The sequence below is a fragment of the Lathyrus oleraceus genome, chromosome 5, assembly GCF_024323335.1.
Source record: "Lathyrus oleraceus cultivar Zhongwan6 chromosome 5, CAAS_Psat_ZW6_1.0, whole genome shotgun sequence".
In the NCBI taxonomy this organism is placed as follows: domain Eukaryota; kingdom Viridiplantae; phylum Streptophyta; class Magnoliopsida; order Fabales; family Fabaceae; genus Lathyrus; species Lathyrus oleraceus.
Window position 1 is genome coordinate 108,493,151 of NC_066583.1, and position 20,329 is coordinate 108,513,479.

Sequence of the window (20,329 nt, forward strand, 5' to 3'; positions counted from 1 at the left end):
CTAAGGAGTAAAGAGTGAGATTTATGGATCAATTTGTCAAATATTTATTTGACCTTGTTGTAGTGTAATTATGTTGTAATTAAAAGATTACGATGAATCCCATCAATTCGAAAACTCCATTCTAATTTGAAAAAGAGAAAAAAGATGGTATACTAACAGCGTAAATTATTTTTACACTGCCAACCAATGATAACCATGTATCCCGCCAAGTCAGCTATTAAATTTTAAATTATTTATATAATTTGGCACTTTAAAATATTTTGATTGAATGCATGTGTAAATTTTTTTTACTCTGACAGTGCACTACCATTAAACTCTTTGAAAAATAGATCCAAATTTAAAATATACAATTATAATAATTAAAAATACACATAAAAAATAAAATTATATATTAATAAAAATATATTTAATTATAATTATTTTAACTTTTGATCAATTTTTTATATTAAATTTTTATCATAGTTTTTTTTAATTTATAAATTTTTTATTATTATTAATATCAAAGAAAAAAAAGTTAATTTTTTTAAAATTTGGGGTATGTGATAGAGCAATCCCCCGACCCTCTAAAAGGGCATATTTATCCAAATTGTCTTAATCATATGATATTTGTTTACTTGCATCGAAACTTACAAGTAAAATCAAATTGCTAGTCACATAAAAATTGGCTTGCTTGTAAAGATAAACTCTATTTACTACTCATAATTCAATGCAACTAATTTTTTTTCTTGTACTTCAATTACTTTAGTTTATTAACAAGTAACTGTTATAGTTGGTTTGAATCCTAAAAAGTCTGATAAAAGTGATTAACTTTTTAACAATGAATAAAAACATTGGTCTAATTTCATCAGTTAGAGTTAACTACTTTTATTGTTCAGTTATTATGTTTCAAACAAGATTACTTACAAATTCAATCAAAATAATATAGGCACGAAAACTAGATTTTTTTGGTCAAAAATTTAATTCCTGCACAAATTTAATTTATGCATAGATACTTGTTTATATTTCCTACTTCAAAACTATGGTTGATTTCTTTTATAAATATTTTACAAACATTAGGTAAGATTAATAAGAGTTTAGTGAATATTCACGAAATATCTAAATTATACATTATTATTCAATAAAAACCTTACTCTATCGTGTCAATTAAATTTCTTTAAATTATTTTTCTATTTAATAGAATACACGTTACTTATTAAATATTAATATAAAATTATTTTACAACAATATATCTATTATTTTCTCAATTAATACCAATAAATTGCAAAAAAACGACGGCGTATCTGCTCACATGGATATCACCCATGGTTTTTTCGTCGATACATTTGGGTTTATTACACTTGTCAAAAATAAAGAACATTCTTAATTATGCTTCTGGATTCAACTTTTTAGGTTTTCATTAAATTGAATTTATCGTTGTCAAATTTTGATTATTAAATTTCATTTCATGGCTTCGATTTTTGATCGATGGGAAAAAGATCCTTTCTTTAACGCTGCTGAAGAAGTTCAGGAATCTGCTGATAGGTATTGTTATTATTATCATAATCATTCTTCCAATTAGGTTTTCGTTTTCTCTTTATTTAATTTTAATAATCTTCCAAATTCAAACCTCTTTAATCATTTTGAATTTAAATATTTGATTTTCTGTGATTTTTTGTTTGAAGGGTAGAATCTACCTATAGGATATGGATTCACGCAATGAAAGATGCATCCAGTCCTTGGAACTCTGATGAACTCCGGAGAGATCTTCTTACTGCCATGGGCACTGCTAAGTGGCAGGTAATTCATCTTAGCTAGAATTCACCATTATGCTCTCTTGTTGTAAATTTTATAATTGTCACGACCCTCTCTGGGTTATGACTTGCGTCATAACAGAAGAGAGGGTCGTGACAAGAATAACGAGTGTGTTGTTGAACTTGAATTGGGTGTGCAATGCAGTTAGATGAATTTCAACGGGCTGTGAAGTCGAGTTATAGAAAAAGCTCGAGTGATGATGCTAGAAATAGGCACCAAGATTTCGTTGCTGCGATTGAAGCCAAGATTTCGAAAGTGGAGAATTTGTTACAACTGCATGAATCTGTTCCTTTAGGTAGCAAGGTGTCTCTGCCTTGGGTGTCGCTGGATGAAGGAGAGCGAAATGAGCTTGCATCGTTTCTTTCAGGGATGCCGCTGTCGCCTTCTGGTGGCAAACCGCCGCTTAGGTTTACTGGGAGAGACACTGTAAATCCAAAATTAGGTGATACGGATTCGGTTAGAGCAGCGGTTGAGGTGGAGGAGAAACCATATGGACATCGCAGGGTGGCTAGCGCTGGTGCTGATATTAGTTCTTGGAAAATTGCTGTTCTGGATAATGTGCAACAATCGACTTCCTCCAATGATTCTTCTGGTCCTACTCCTATGCATAAGGTCGCCAGTGTCTCTGGATTCTTTAGTTCCGTGGAATCCATTTCTAAATGGCCGAAGAATGGTTATAGGAAGCTGAAAGCAATGGATAGTCATCAAGAAACTGATAATGCACTACTACTACCATCAACCGAATGTAATGGGGTGCGTTCTTAATCTTCTTTTACTCAATTAACAGATGTTTGCTCGAGTAATTTTTAACGCGTTTGCCAAATTGATTAATACTTATTTTTTCATTCAAAAAAGGTCATCAATGATTGCAATGAAAAAAGTAAGATTTGCCTTCATAGTTGTGATGGATGTTATAATAAGCCACTCCACGGGTGGTATGGGGCTTTACAAAGACAGCTTCAAAGATCTCAATACCAAATGCAGTACAACCGGCCTGTTCAAATAGCTGTCTGGATAGTTATTATCCTTTGCTTCATTGGTAAGCACTGATCTTTCATCTTTTTGTATGTTCAAATAACTGTTTCGATTGTCCTATGGTATTGTACAGTTGAATGCTTTGGTCTATTTTGGTGCTCTTCTAATGTTTTTGGCCATACGCATCATTTTTCGACAAAAGGCTTAGAAGCTATGTCATTCTAAATGCTTTGTTCAATTGTTGCTGATATGGATGTTTGTGTTCAGTTATCTTATCATTTTCCGTCTCTTTCTTGCAGTAGTATATGTTATCTAACAGTTTTGATTTCTGTGCAGTTTTAATTGCATTTTATGCAATGTAAAAAAGAAGATGTAGAGATATCATATATCAGTTTTTGTATGGCGCCAAATGGGGACATACAAACAGTGAAAAATATCAATTGAAGTTTGTATACTATGCTGTCCCTTGAGCAAACGAGAGAGGTTTTTTTTTTAAATGATTCCCGCTAGCATACTCGATGTCAATATAATGCACAAAGTGCTTTGAGATAATTATTTAGAGCCTTCTTTGATCCATAGCAAAGCTTTATGGTTTGTACATACAAATTGAAGATGAGTGTACTATTTTCATTCATGTGAGTTCACAAGACAAGATTATTATGGTTTGTATATACAAATTGAAAATGAATGTACTATTTTCATTCATGTGAGTTGACAGTAAGAATATATCAAGCGTAGGGGTGTTTGCGGTGCGGTTTGAACGATTTTGATGATAAAAATCATCCTATCCGCAAGAGAAAAAAATGTGCGGTTTAGTTTGGTTTGACTGGTTTTTAGAAATAAAATCAATCTAAACCAAACCAAATCACTGCGGTTTTGATTGGTTCGGTCGGTTCGGTCATTCATACATTATTAAATAATAACAAAATTCATTATATTTAAACAATTTCACATTAAAATCTGATTAGACAATAGGGATACAAAAATCTGATTAGACAATAGGGGATTAAATATACAAAAATCTGATTAGACAATAGGGGAATAAAAAACATAAAATATTAGTATAAAATAATATAAAAAATATCATAATGAAATAGAAAAATTATAGGAGATGAGAGATTAGAGAAGATGGAAAAAAAGAATATAAGAGATGTGAAATTAAAGAAGAAATGTCTGATAAAAATGTAATTGGAAGAGAGAACAATAACATAAAAATGAGAAGATGGAAAAAAAGAAAAAAAAAGAGAGATTAAAGTAGAATAGGAGAGATGTACATGGCGAAGAAAATTATAAGAATGTTTGATAAACTCGATAAGCTTTAAGTGTGAGCATGAGAATACCGTTCATAATCACAAGACTAAGTCATGATAGGTTTGAGTTTTAGATTGTAACGATGCGGTTTAGTTTGATTTGTAAAATATAAATTGAACCGTACAATTTTGTTAAAAAATGATTCAAACACATTCGAATCAAACATGATTTATTATGATTTTTATTTAATTTGATTCGGTTTACGGTTTTTTATTGAACCGATTCAATTTTTAATACATATGAAATATAAAAACCGTTGAATATTCCAAAATATGATGCAGACCATGGATGGAATGAACTAAACATCAACCGCATGTCTCCTCAATATGCTTAAATCTAAACAACTAAATATTACATCAACTAAATATTAGAATTATGACATATTTCATTTCTATAAAACTGATTTTTAAAATGAAAAATATTATTCTATATTAATTTTTTGTACTCTCTGTGTGGGATTTGATTTTTTTTAATACATCTTCCGCACTCAATATTCTATTGAGTTTGATGTGTTGATAAAAATGACGAGTGACTTATTTGATGTCTTCAATAAGTTCTAATTATATATTACTTTTATAAATGATTGAACAATGAAAATGAGAAATGAATTGATTATATTGAATTATATTAAAAATATGAGCCTGTATTATTGAAGAGATAAAAAATGATTGCATGAGATGCTATATATCTTTCTCAAACTAAAATATTTTGATATGAGGTTTGGGTCAGATAAGATGATGCCATCCAATATAATTCTTTTCGGAAGATCCCTTTCAGATTAAATTGAAGGAGCCATATCTCTAAACATTCTAACACTTAAGCCATCGAATAAATAAGACAAAGACAACAAATACTATATTTTTTTTATTTTTGAAAATATGTATCTTGATTAGATATTTTCTCCTTTTGGGATTAATTAATATGTATTGGTAATGTAAAAAGATTTACACGGTCGATTTATCACCATCACCCGTTTGCATTACTTTATAAATTTTTAAAATAAAAGTCAAATTTATTTTAATATTCAACGTATAAGATTAATTGACAGTGTAAAATCCTTTTACACCGTCTATATTTTAATTAATTCTATATTCTAATGGGGGAGATTTTCATGGTCTCGGCCTACGTGGGAACACAAGCCAGCCAATTAACTTCTATACTGTATTAGTATCCCACAAACTCATAAACAAACATTCAATAAACTATTCAAAGGAACTTTATATCTCAAACTATGTAGTCATAAGAGTATTCAAAGGAAGTTCTAAATCTCATGGTGGGCTAAATTAAACATGTGACTAAATCCAAAAAAAACTATCTACCCCCAAGAACTTTTCAATCTTGAACAATAACCACCTCCTTCTATAGCAGTTATTTTTGAAAATAAAAAATGCAGCCTATTATGAATCAAGTTATAATCTAATAAATGTTACATACCGTAAAACATGTACAATTATCTTACCTTTCTCCTATTTCCCTAGTTCCTTGTAACCCTCAATTATAACTACAAACAAGGGCTTCCACTTTTTTGAGGTGTGACGCAACTAACATATTCATTAATCAATCAATCTCCAAGACTAAAACTTGACTCAAATGGTACGATGGACATAGGTATGGCAACCAAGTCTCTTGCAAGGATAGATAATTAGAATTTTCTCTCCAATCATTTTAAAATACCAAAGTTTGTGGTAAATTGATTCTCCAAAGATTCTTCTAGATATTTTTACAAATAAGACTTATAGGTAGAGAACGATCCATTATACTGTAAAAATTTATTGTAATTATAAAAATCTTTCTTACTATCTAAATCAAATCGGTTCGGCTGCAAATCAATTTGAGACTCTAGTCTCATATCACTATACTCCATGAATAGTTTATCTAAATGAGTATCCTATAAATATCTTTTTATTTTGCTAGATAATTAAAGTTTTGATTGATCAACATGTTAGTACGTGAGTCACTTTTAGTGAGGAGAGAAAGAATGAGAGAGAATGAAAGTAAGGATTGATATTATTGAATTATGATGATACAAACTGAATTTTAAAATATGTATATTTTTATACATCTAACTTGTATACTAAGTAATAAACCCTAAACCAAGTTGTCGAATGTACACTAATCATAGTCGATATGAATATTCCTAATTTCTTTCTCAAATTCAAGAATCTGCAGATCTTCAATCCTTTGGTAAAAATGTCAGTCAACTATGCTTCACTTGAGCAATACCTTACTTCAAATTCACCTCGATTTACATTCCCCCTTAAGAAGTGAAATCTAGATTCGATGTGCTTATTCCTTCCATGCAAAACTGGATTCTTCGCAAGATTTATGACTGACTTATTGTCGATCTACAACACCAGAGGTTTCTTCACTTCGACCTAAATCTCTTCCAATACTGATCTGAACCAAATTGCTTGACACACATATAGGATCCTACTATATATTCAGCCTCACACGATGACAATGTCACCACATGTTGCTTTCTCGAGCACCATGAGATTGGGACACCAGATACTTGAAAGAATAACCAGTTGTGCTTCTTTGATCTTCCTTATCTTCACACCAATAAACGTTTGAATAACAAGTAACCATAACTTCTTTGCTTTCAGAGTCTCATCGAAATAGAATTCTATAGTTTATCGATCCTTTTAAGTATCTCAGGATTCTTCTTGCAACCTTTATGTGTGACACCTTTGGTTCATTCACTAATCCGACTGAGAAACATATATCAGATCAACTATTGCACACATATCTTAGAGATTCGACAATTTGTTTGAACAAAGTTGCATCGATTTTGTCCTCCTTTCCATGCTTCTCCAACTTCAAATTTGGTTCAACAGGCGAAGATGCGTGATTCGAATTATCCATCCTGAATCTCTTGAGTATCTCTTTTACATACTTTCTTTGATATGATATATAACACTTAAGAGAAAGTGAGATATTACAAGTACCTAATTCCCTACTTTGATTTGAATTCCTGTTGTATTTTCCTTGATGATCATTGAGTTTCATTTTTTCAATGATTATGGTTGCTTCTTCTACACTTTTGGATATGAGAGAACCCCTGACAGTAGCATCTAGTAGCAACTTTGATTGTTGTTGAGGTCCATTTCAAAAAATGTGTATTTTTGCGAGTTCGTCAAAGTTGTGGTTTGGACATCGTCTCAGCACGAACTTGTATTTTTCCTATGGCTCACAAAGAGTTTTTGTTGCGCCTTGGAAAAACACCGCGATGTTTGTTTCAACTTCCATGAATTTGTTGTGAGGAAAGAATCTATTTAAGAAATTTTTCTCCAATAAGTTCCAATTTTTCATCGTTAATGTGGATTGATCTAGATACCACTCATTTGTTTTGTCAATTAGAGAGTGTCAAAACAATCGTAGGAATACTTCTTCTTCCTTATTTTCTGGAATTCCTAGCTTTATCAGCAATTTCGTAAAATTTTGTGAGGTGCGTGTATGGATCTTCATGATCTAAACATGAAAAAAGGTTAGCATACATAATTTATAGTAAACTTGTTTTTATTTGACTTTGTTGGATATTCCTTTACGTTATAGTTAAGTGAGTTAGACGTCTGGAACTATTGTGAAATGATATGCCACAATTGTTGTTTTTATTGATATTATTGTTTTTATTGATATTATTGTTGTTTTCATTGATATTATTGTTGTTGCCTTCAATCATGATTCTTTGCTTTGAGATAGAAGACTCTTCTAAATCTACCATTTTGAATATTTATTTATTTTTCATATTTTTATTGAGGTTTATGCATGCTGATCTTTCAATTTGAGGATCAAATAACCATTGTTTTGTAAAATCTTACCTCACATAAACTAATAAAAACAAAATTAAATCTAAATGTTTTACTCAATAAATTTTCAAGTTACTCTAACAAATAGAAAAGTTTTCTTTCTCATTACAAATAAAAATCAATATTTTTTTAAATAAAACAAAAGAACTAAAAAAAAGTCATTAAATTTAATAAAGAAATAATAATAATAATAATAATAATAATAATAATAATAATAATAATAATAATAATAAATAACAATCTATTTAGACCCACTAAATTTCTTTAATACAAAACTCTCAATTATTATCATATGCTTTTAGTAGCAAGTTAACCGTTCAAGTTGGATGGATAGATAAACTCATATATGTTACTTAAGTTCAGATTTAATCTTTGACGATAATATTTATTTATATTTTTATTTTAATATAAATAAATAATTAATATTTATAAATCAATAATTTAAAATAAAAATTAACAATTCGATATTAATTTTTGTTATTATTAAACAAATTTTATATTTTCATAAGAGCTTATAAATTATACATATAAGCTCAAAAATATGTCAGGTGAAATAAAGTCTTAATTTAAATTTTATATAAGACAAATGATACCAAAGCAACAAATAATCAAATATTATTTCCGCCTAAAATATTAGGAAAAAAAACTTAATTATTGAATTTCAGAGTTATAACAAACACAGTAAATATAGACATCCCAATGGTTTAGTAGTCAACAGCATCTCCTACGGTGATGACCCTATAACCAAAATAAACACAAGCAAAAACAACAGGAATAAAGAACTCCAAAAATGTCGCAGTTTTTGAACTAGGATCATCTTTAATGACAAAAGCACTCATTTCTTTGCTCTTTGATTCCTTTTCCACAACAACATTGTTATCATCATCAACCTTTTCAACCGTGGCACCTTCAAGAACACCAACTTGGTATTTCAGGACTAAACTTTGAGCTGCTTTACTGTGTCCAATAGCATCAAACTCCATTGTTGCATCTTTCCCTGCAACCTCTAGAATCACTTCTTCTCCTCCTGGATGTTCCTCCAAAAACTTTGTCACGTCCAACACCTACAAAATCAAAATTCAAACACTTTTCGTGAGGTTCTAAAGTGTTAGTATGAAGTTAGTGACATGGTTGAATGTGTTACTTACTCTGCCGTTGATGACAAGCCAACAGTTTTTGTTGGATTTGTGTTGAGAGATTTGTGAGAGGGTGAAAGCTCTTTGATTTGCCATGGATGTAAAATGAGGAGAAATAATAATAATAATGTTATTATGGTTTGAAATTGAAAGAATAAGATTGGTAATGTAGTGGATTATATAGTATGGTGGTAGATATGATGATGCATTATCACGTTTTTTCGTTCTTTTTGATGTTATCAACTACCATTCTACCACGTGGATAGGAAGATCAAACCATGTTAAGGTGTAACCGTCGTTAATAGGATTTTCAAAGGTGAATTTAGTATGCACAAGTAAACAAGTTATGTTATGTGGCTCATTTCTCACCTCATAAAAACATACGTATTTTGATACCTAATCTCTTAGTAAGTAAGGTTTATCCTCTCATCTAATCACTTCACTTTTTTTTTCATTTACATTTTAAGCAATTTGAATGCAAACCTAACTTCTTATTTTTAAATGAAAAAGGTTACTTTAATACACTTCTAGAATCATTTTTGTGTCTTTTAAAATTATTCTTTTAATTTCAAGCCATTTGAATTCTCTTCTAGAATCACTTTTACACTCTCTTGTTAAAATTGAAAACAAACCTACATAAAAAAAAGGTGATTTTAACATATACACTCAACAATCCAAACTAGAAAATTTTGTGGGAGGTTTGATCCGACAACTTCCTCTAATTAAATTAATGAATCAACAAAATAAAGAAGAATTGAGGTTTGATATGACAGTCTCCCCCTATTCTAAGTATTCGCCTATAAGACATCTCATCACATTATTTATTATGTCATCTATCGGTCTTTCTAAGACATATGTCATCACATTATTTGTTATGTCATCTAACAGTCTCTACATTCGTTATCCTTGATCTCTCATTCCATCACTTATTATGTCATCTAACGGTCTCTACATTCGTTATCCTTGATCTCTCATTCCATCACTTATTATGTCATCTAACGGTCTCTACATTCGTTATCCTTGATCTCTCCTTCCATCACGATCACTCGGTTGGGTTGGATCGCTTTACTATTGCCTAAGACATTAATGGACCGATGTCCCTTAAACCTCACCCATATAGGATCGCTTTTGGGCCGATGTCCCTTAAACCTCACCCATATAAAAACATTAATCAATCAAAGCTCATTTTATTTATGACATAATTATAATTAAAATAACTTAATTTGTGTGAATAGTCAATATAAATTTGTTTTTCATACATCCGATAAATTAAAACTTGGAGATATTATTGTATAATCTCTACCGAACATAACATTTTTTATTACCCAACAATTATAATCATTTTTGGTATAAAAAATACTACACAATTTAATCATACAAATTAAATCCAATTTAAGATATAATGTGGCCAATGGTAACATTAAATTGAACGATGAATATTCTAAAAATAATAGCAATAGAAACATTGAAGTTAATTAAAAGTTGTTTAAAGATATATTTCACAACTTCCAAAGATATATTTTACATGACAAAAAAATTTATCTACTGACCGTGTAAAATATTTTTTCACTGTCAACCAATCAGAGACGTGTATCCCGCCAAATCACACGTTTAATTTTTAAATACTGGTATGACATGGCTGAACGTTATAATTCTATTGGATGATGGTGTAAAAATAGTTTACCCTGACATTGGAGTACCTTTAATCTCATTTCACATATCACATACCATAAATTGCTACCAACTGATACAATTATCCAATAAATCATAGATAATGGAACTGAAAAGTTATGGACACAATTTGTATATCTTCACAGGCCTCGTGACACATTATTAAAACCCTGAAGATCACCTGTCTGGCCAGTAATAACAATTTTACATTTAAGTTGATGGTGCTATCTTGAACTTCTTATTTCTGGGCTGGGTTTTGACAACTCCGTGCTCTCACTTTTCTCCTTACTGTCAAATTCCATTCCTTGAAATGTGATCCTTGACAACCTATACCTGCTACCAAAAGCAGTACCAAAACCCCAACCAAGTCCTACTCCAACGCCACAGCCTCCACCTTCAAAATGAAATTGAATATATCTAATTGCTGAAAGGTTAAATGCATAATATTTAATTTATGTAAAAGGTTACAATAAACTTTGAGCCTAACAAATAATAGTCATTCTGTGGGAATTGGGTCAACACTAACCCATAAATTATTAATACTCTGTCTAATGGATATATCAATATCAATTTATCAAAATTGGACGTACTAAACCAGAAGGATAGGGGGCTATGTGAATTGGGGCAACCATATCCCATAAATTATTAATTATCTGTTCAGAGGAGATATATCAATATCAATTTATCTGTGAACGAATTAATCCAACAGTCTATAAATATGCTCTTTTGTGGACCACATTTGATGTGGAGGCCTAATGATAATGGTTTTGAAGGAAAATCGCTACCCACATCATATATTAGTGAAAATTAAGTAAATAAAAAAAGAAGTAAGATTCATGAGTATCATACCTGCACCAAGACCCAAGAAGTTCAATGGCATACCTGTACCAGATGTCGATACGAGATCAGACAAGTTATCTCTAAAGTAATAAGAAAATTGAAGAGAGGGAGGAGGAACTGAAGGTCTAGAGCATTTGCAGAGATAAAATTAACAAAAATTACAAATAAAAACACTCCTCAAGTTGGATAAGAATACGGTAGCGAAAACTGAAACATGTGACTCAGTACACAATTTTTCATTTAGATAATTCAACTTGGTATCCTTTTTACAGGAAAAAGGCAAAAGAATGGAGAATCTAACCATGAATTTGCCGCATTTGTAAATTGAGCAAGCCTAAGAATAATAGAGATATGGTGTATTGTGTTCTTTTCTTGGATTCTGATACTCAGAAAGGAAATAACACAGGGAATTACAACACCACATAGTAAATCTTTTCAATTTTCTCCTTCATTAAATGTGTCACTTTAGTGGTTAGAACTTGACTTTATAAACTACATTGGAATGGGCCTAAGAGACTCAACCCAAATATGGTTTGAATCTAGCACTAAAGAAGCCGTCTTTAAAAGGAGCAAATAGATCCAATTGCATAGCCTAACACGGAGAAGACTCGACGTGCCCATTGCATTCTTTTCTTAGATTTTGATAAGCAGAAAGAAAATAAAACAGGGAAGAAGAACAACACATAGTAAATCTTCTCACAACTGCTGTAAAAAGAAAATAAAAGTTCTAAACATAGATCAATTCAAATGAAAGAAGTGAAAGGAGACTGCTAAGCAATCACTTCACTCAAAATAAGAAACATTAATAGCATCTATCCTTATTGATCTATCTCTTGACTCCTAAGTAATGACTTTCATATATCAGATTCAAAATTCAAAACCCATGGAAAAAATCATTTTTTTTTATTTAGTCATAATAGTATTAATGATAACTTACACACAATTAATTATAGCATTGGATTAGATAATTTGAACCAAATAAACCAACCAAATTTTGTCACCTCTATTCTATAGAATATGTAGGACAATTTTGATCGTAACTCGGTTTCTTGTGAGAAGGTAGATAAATGTGAGGCACCTAAAAAGTATGAGTAGGGTATAAAATACCATCATGCATTCCAATTCTCAGCTCTTGTAAACTAACTCCAAATAAGCTAAAAAAAATAAAAATCCATACACCACTTCCAAATAATCCATCAATATACCAAGGTACACACAAACCTATATTCAAAGCTCTTTTCGTTCACATGACAAATTTGTATAGGTGCAGCAGTTCTAGATATGCTTTAGAGCCCCGCAAGTTCTTGCTTTCACTATATTCTGATGATCCTATGGGATCTATTTTTTACCGTGGCTATTTGATGTAAGGGTTGAAGAGTATACATGGCAGGAAAAGACCTTTGAATATTACAAAAGTGATCATTCTGTTGGGTTGTTTCCAAAATAATCTTCTTCCCTGGCCATTTGCTGGTTTTACCTTGAGCATGAGGCCTCCAAAGATGCTTGTATTGATTCTAAAAAGATTTCTTCTTTTGATATTGTGAAACGCACATTGATGCATCCTTGGTCGGTCATAAGGAAGCTAGTCATTACGTTGATGGATCACATACATGCAAGAAGAATGACTGGGATTAGAATAGAAGCCAAACGGGTTTTAATGATGGGAATTAAAGAAGATGCAGAATTAGATAGATTGGAAGCATCAGATAAGCTTGTTATTTACTTTGATCGAGTTGTGATCGATAAGGGTTTAGTTCCTCTACAGGTCGGAAAAAAGTAATAGGATGCCATACAAATGTAGAGAGGTTGGCATTGTGTGGAGTAGTCAAATGTGTGAAGCTAGCTCGTCAAATTAACAATAGTGGGATCCTGGAGGATAGAACCTAGTTTTCAGTGACTATTGGAAAAGTAGAGTTTTTGGAAGAAATAATACTACTCACTAGTTTTTAGTTCAGTGCAACAGAGAAGTCGTGTAAAAAGCCACATGGGAGGAAGAAGTGAATGATAGGAGTCAAGTTCCTAAACTCAGACTTGAGGACTAGTCTCTTTTTCAAGATGGTGGCAATGTTAGGACCCAATAGACAAGGTGGACCCAAATAGGCAATTAACTAATTACTTGCCCGGACCCATTATGTTGGGGGTGCTCAATACGGTTCTGAGGGATTGTGAGGAGAAAGAGAGGGTATCTTTGATCATTCTGTTCAATGAAAACCTTAGATTTGGCAGATGAAGAATTATATCTTCTCTGAGGAGCTTTGCTCAAGGATTACAGGGGATTTCTTCAGTAATATTTCTTGCCTTTTAGTGTAATTTCTATAATTTGAGTAATTCTGGTTCCTAACAAATGGGTACGTAATTATGGGAGGATAAATTAGTTTCCAGTGTACCGAGTGACATGACTTTGAGAAGAAAATGCAACTAGATTATAACTCAAAGGATTAATATAGCTAGATGTGTAGCTGGTTTTTAACTTGGAAGATTAATATAGCTAAAGACTCACATATCACAAAACTAAATAAAAGAAGAGAGGTGGGGGGGTGAGATGAAATTAGACACAAACTTTATAGAAGGCTCGACTAATGAAAGCAACAACACAGAAATTTTTTGAGCAAGAGAAATGAGAAAGATAATAAGGGTGTGCTTGGTTCAGCATAAAATATGCTTGTAAAAAAAATGAAAATTAGTAACACTTCTTTCATGTTAAAAAAATGAAGAGTAGTAGAAATAGAAAGTGGAGTACAATGAATAAACCATCAATTTAGTCCCCTATACTATCGTTGTCTGTCCAATCCAGTCCTTAATAAACTATATAAATACAACAAGTAAACCCTAAATTATATGAAAATCCTTCAATTTAGCTCCTAAACCATATGAAAATTAATCAATTTAGTCCCTATTATCTTTAACAAGAAGGGCTAATTTGGCAGATTTAGTTTAGTTTAATGACTACATATCATACTTATATAGTTTAGAGGCTAAATTGAAGAATTAATTATAATTCATGGGTTAAATTAATGGTTTATTCATAGAACAATACTTTCTCACTTTCCATCTCACAAATTTTATCCCACTCCTCTCAAATTTCGAGATTCAATAGTTGACAAATAGCAATATACAATCAGTTATATAAGCATGCCTAACGAATTTGTCTAAAGCGACAACATTGACATCAGAATTGAATAAAAAAGAAATTGAAAAATCCAATATCAAATTGGGGACTAAGAGCACTTGAAAACGGTTGCAAAATATGAAAACGAACAGAAAAAAAAGAAATTAGAAATGAAATTGAAGCATGTAGAAGAAGAAGAAGAAGAATGCAGAGTGCAGAAACAGACCTCCGAAACCCCATCCTACACCGAAACCGCAACCAACACCGAAACCTGCAAAGAGAAATATACGAGTGTGAGTGATTTAGGGTTTGGAGAAGGTGATCGTGATAACGAAATTGACATACCAAATCCGACGCCGGCTCCGTTGAAGTTAGTGATTACCATTTCTTTCTGTCTATGCAGAGGAAATGAACGCACAGAGTAGATAGATAGTGCTTCAGTGTTGTGTAGAGCTTAGAAACAGAAAAGGCCTTTTGGACCCTGAATTGTCGTAATTTTTTTTTTCAAATATTTTATAGGTGGTGTACCAGTAAGGGGTTCGCTGTGGACCACAACTAAGAACCGTTGGATTATATTGTTTTACAATAATTTTGATGAACACTTTCGCACCTAATTATATTATCACAACTAAGAACCGTTAGATTGTAGAATTGTTTTACGAAGAGTCATGATGAACCCTTTCACGTCTAAGTATACTTTCTTCTCTCTACTCTCCTCTCTACATCCTCCATTGATACTAGTAGCAAACATCTGTCTAGAGACATAATATTATTATTAATATGATACGCGCATTTATTTATAAATTATAATAAAAAGAAAATAACGAAAACCACAAATTGCTTATGAAAAGTTTATTATTTAAAAAAAACATATTTTTATTTATATTTAGATTATAGAATTTTTTACGATTTTGTTTTTTTAAAAAAATCTTAAAATAATTCTATTTTAAAAAAAATTCAGTACCCCGACTTTTAGGAGGATGCGTCAATCCAATTGGCGTCTCCTCTTAAAAATAGAGTGCAAACGTCAATTGGATTGGTTAGTGCATATGATGCACCCAATCCAATTGGCGCTCATGTGTGTCAGTTGAAAGGAGACGCCAATTGGATTGACACCTCAGTGTATTTTGTAATTTTTTTGTTAAACGGTCTACGTGATACATAATTTCGAAATAGGACCAATTGATATTAATATAAATTCTCGTTTACACAAAAAAGCCTAATGGTGATGAGCGGGATCACCTAACCGACCTCCGGTCCCACATCCCCTAGCTACCCAAACCCGTGGCCCTAACCCGCGTTGATGATTCATCACTAGTGTTTGAGCATCTGAGGGCCCAGGAGCATCACTACCAACTATAGAAGATGGCCTGTTGAGATAGTCAGACAAATCGACATAGTCTTCAGTATGCATCGAAGGTGTACCGTCATAGATGAGTTCATGACCCATGCCAGAGTAGTTGGGTTGCGTTTGACTCATTGATGGGCGACCGGGACGGTTGAAGGGAGACATGGGTGTGAATGATGCGTCGAGGAAAGGTTGGAAAGATTGTTGGGGTGTTTGGTAGAGATATGGTTGTTAGAGGTTTCGGTTTTGTGAGGTTTGGGCTTCTTGGCTATGGTAGGAGGAGGGACGGTTAGTGTTGAATGATCGTTGAGTGTTCTGGCTAAGGCGACTTTGGTAGGGTGATGTGTTGGGTGCGAAATGATGTTGGTCTCTGGTTGATGATCAATTTATTGGTGGTGGTATGAGGTATGCTGTTGGTATTGGGGTTAGGTGTATGGCATGTTTGGGTTGTATGTTTGTGTGTTTGTGGAACGAAAAGTTTGACGGACAAGGGGTTGTGTGTATCCGGTATGACAATGTTGTTGGGGGTTAGATGTTAAGGTATCTGGTGTGTAAGTTTGTTGGCGTGGGTCGTACAGGTACATATCCTCGGCGATGAACTGAAAACCAACCGATCTGTACCAAGCCATATAAGTACGACTTGATTTTTCTTCATTTGGCATCACTGCGTCAATTAAGACATGGTCATGGCGGTGCTTCCATTTGCGACACTTAGATCTTGCGAAGCTTTTCCATGGATTGAAGTTCCATTGGTCGTTAACTTTGTGAAGATGACATTCTCCTAGGCTTATTGGGGGATCTGGGATGTGTTGAAGCATACCGAACTGCAACTTCACACGATCACTGTTGTGCATCTCCACAGTTGTGAATCTTATTATCGGTGTGCATGTAGTCCATACGATTGCGTCTTTTTCGTTGACTTCATGGTCATGGTCCAAATTTAGGTATGGACGCCAAATGAACTGAAATGTGAAAGTAACTTGGATTATAAACTTGGTAGAAGAAGTTAACAAATTATAATGAAATAATGAGGATATTATCCATACGTATGTCGGTCGAAGGTGATCCAAGAGATTGCGATACTGGGTAATACAATGTCTAGGACATCTGTTATAACTCATACCATGTGCCGACCATCTGCACCAAAAAGGTAAAATATTAGTTAGAGATAATAATCGTTAAAGTAAGTAAATATATAGTAATTTAAACAACTTACTTTTGTGCATACGAGAATGTGAAAGGGTTGTTGTTGACGGGCGCTAGGAACGGTGGTCTTGACCAACCCCATGCTTGGAGCAAAACAGCACATCCAGAAAAGGTAAATATATCTTTGTGTGAATTTTTACACAAAGAGCCAGACAAGCGGATCCCCAATTGTAACTTCCTATTCTATTTACATGCTCTTAGTAAAGGTAAATACATAATATCCATACTAGAACCACTACCTTAGGGAAATAAAAAAGAACCAATTAAAAGCATAATGTAACACCTAATTTTTATTACTCGAGCCTCTTCGGTAGAATGCTCATCTAAATGTAAATTGTTATAATATGACTTAAGGCGTGAAAATAGTATACCTTGACCTCTTGAGTTATCATCTAACAAATCAGTATCCAAGAGGTCCATGCAAATTGAATTCACATAGTTGGTTTTATGATTTACAACTTTACCTTCAATAGGCAGTCCCAAAAGCATGTAAACATCTTCTAACGTTATTGTACACTCATCGGTTGGAAACCAGAATGTGTGTGTCTCAGGACGCCATCTTTTGCATAAAGCAAGAATGAATTTATTATCCATCGACCAAGACATAATTTTGCTTATATGTCCAAAACCAGCGAGTTCAACATAAGGTTGAATCATCGGGTCCATGTGGACATATTTGTGGACCCGAGTACGAAACTGTGAAACATCCTATAAAAGGAACAAGAAAATAATTTACTAAGTTGATATGTTATTAAAAGGTACTCTATTAAAAGGTACTCTAGACAAATAATAAAACAATAAAACGATTACATAAGTTGCTATGTTTGTAATTGTTCCTCTGTGCGATTCTCCCATTGTGAGGATAAACATCTTGTCGAAGATGAAAGAGGTTGGTGCAGATGAAAAAGGTTGTTGCATATGAAAGATTTGATATTGTAGAAGAAGTAGTGAGTGATGGTGTGGAAGAAGTGTTAGAGTTACCTTCCTATTTATAGGCAAAAGTGTGGAGCATAGAAAAATGTGTTTGCATGTGGTAGCCAAATGAATTGGCGCCCATGTGCATTTTGTACATGGTGTCGCCATTCAAATTGGCGCCTCTATAGACACATGCATGACACACCTAGGTCTGAATGCTTGGTTACGAGGTCTGCATGCATGCAAGACATGGTGTAGCCAAATGGATTGGCGGCCATGTGCAAGGATTGTAAGGAGGCGCCAATTCATTTGGAGCTAGTGCTTGCATGTGTGACACGTGGCTTTCCTCTCTCTTGCATGCTGAACACATCACTTCAGAGTAGCTTGCATGTTTGACACATCATTTCGGACTAGCTTGCATGTGTGACACATCACTTCGGACTAGCTTACATGTGAGACAAATCACTTACCTATTTAAGTGTCTTACTATCAACATCCAACACTCAACACACATTCATCTACAACAAGAAATTAATTTTCATTTGCACCAGAAATATTACAATGTCATTGATCAATGTATTTTGATGCACGTTCTTCCATATTTATACTTAAGCATTTCTTCGGTTTGCTTTGATTATTTTTATATTTTAATGTGTTTTCATAATTTATTTTATTTTTTGCACTTATTTAATTTTCGTATTTAATTTTCAGCATTAGCAGCTTTCGCGAGAAAAATCATATTTTGAGTTAGGAGTATCGGATTGAGACGTGCTACCAGTCGATGGAAAGCTAAGAAAAAGATCTACAACTTTTGCTCAGAAGTCGAGAGCTGAATCAGAATGTATCAGGGCCATAAAATTCGTTGAAGTTGCAACATTAGTTTTATTTAAATTTTGGATCATTAGTTTTGGGCTTGGGTTATGTTTTCGATCCAGTTGGGTTGTAAACCAAATTCCTTGTTTTCCATATACCTAGCAGCCGCATAACATTAGGGGACGACTATTCACGAAAGACTTGAAAGCTTTGGCAAGAATTCTCATGAAGAACTAATCGATCCAAACAATTTGCTGTATTCGAATTCCGATACCTTGAGATTTTAGTAATTCTTATTCAGGTTTTTTATTCCTTTCAATATTAATATATGTATTTTGTTTGCTTAATCCGATTTACATATGCTATATTGATTTAATCCGATTGATTGTGTGATCCTAACTATAGTCACGATTTCGTTTGCTTAATTCGTTGTCGCGTCCGTTTAATTCATGTTTGCTTAATTCATGAAACTTAATCCCGTTTGCTTAATTTGGATAATAGGAACATATAAATTATACTATCAATTACGCTTGTCAGTTGATATTATAATCGAATAGGAATAGTTAATTTGCGGTTGGAATTACAATAGTCGATGATAGGCAAAGACCGAATTAGTAAATTGTTGCTACAACTTATTTCAATAATTACTTATTTTAATCTTTTTTTTAATTGAATCCTAAACCAACCAAAACCCCATTAATCGTTACTATCATTGGTTAATTCATTCAAGAATCCTTGTGAGAACGATAATCCGAGTCAATTTGTCGTTAAACTATATTTTTGAAAAACTACTCGTTTTGATCCGCGTGCGACAACGGATCAGTCATCTTTACTGAAATATAATGTCAATGTTCACTGCAATGGTGAGACATACGAGTCTGAGTTATACGGATTTTATTTTCGAAATACTGATACCATTCGACTTACGATCAAGAGAAATGCAAACTTCTTGCATTTGAAAAAAAGAATACAATCATGCATAGGATCGGGTATTGTGTCAAAGATCACGTATCAAAATCCAATATTTTTTTAGAACAGTCAATGCAAGTTTTTCCCGCTTAAGGTACGGGATGATGAAGATGTTGAATACATGTTTGTTAGTCATGAACATTCAGGCTGCAATTGTATTGGTGAATTTGGTGAATTTGGTTCACAATGTTCAGATGACGTCGCCCCAGAAGCAGAAGTCAACGTCGTTGATGAAGAAGAAGAGGAGACCGAGATACAGGTCAATCATATGTTGAATAACGACATTGAAGATGATAATCAACCATCGCCATTACCTCTTAGTCATGTCTACAATCCGCCTCAACATATGACAAACATGGATCTGCATGACGATGAAACATCCAAAAGTGTTTTCTATAACCCGTATCCATGATCATAAGGCGAGTTAAAGGTGGGA

At 32.9% G+C, this 20,329-nt stretch overlaps 2 protein-coding genes across 3 annotated transcripts; one reads left to right on the forward strand and one right to left on the reverse strand.

Moving 5' to 3' along the window:
- Positions 1–1,277: 1,277 nt before the first annotated feature.
- On the forward strand, positions 1,278–3,476 carry LOC127088048 (uncharacterized). Of its 2 annotated transcripts, none has more exons than XM_051028962.1 (5): positions 1,278–1,521; positions 1,662–1,776; positions 1,936–2,544; positions 2,647–2,830; positions 3,103–3,476. In XM_051028962.1, the coding sequence occupies exons 1-5, from the start codon at positions 1,445–1,447 to the stop codon at positions 3,126–3,128; spliced, it is 1,011 nt and encodes a 336-aa protein (XP_050884919.1). In that variant the 5' UTR covers positions 1,278–1,444; the 3' UTR covers positions 3,129–3,476. The 2 variants fall into 2 exon arrangements, with proteins under 2 accessions (XP_050884919.1, XP_050884920.1); XM_051028963.1 differs by having other exon boundaries at positions 1,279–1,521; positions 1,667–1,776.
- A 5,000-nt stretch (positions 3,477–8,476) lies between these two features.
- Positions 8,477–15,221, reverse strand: LOC127088049 (cytochrome b5). Its single transcript, XM_051028964.1, has 6 exons — positions 14,988–15,221; positions 14,869–14,913; positions 11,543–11,575; positions 10,929–11,087; positions 9,035–9,102; positions 8,477–8,950 (listed from the first exon to the last, which is right to left on the reverse strand). The coding sequence occupies exons 1-6, from the start codon at positions 15,025–15,027 to the stop codon at positions 8,591–8,593; spliced, it is 705 nt and encodes a 234-aa protein (XP_050884921.1). The 5' UTR covers positions 15,028–15,221; the 3' UTR covers positions 8,477–8,590.
- Positions 15,222–20,329: the final 5,108 nt, after the last annotated feature.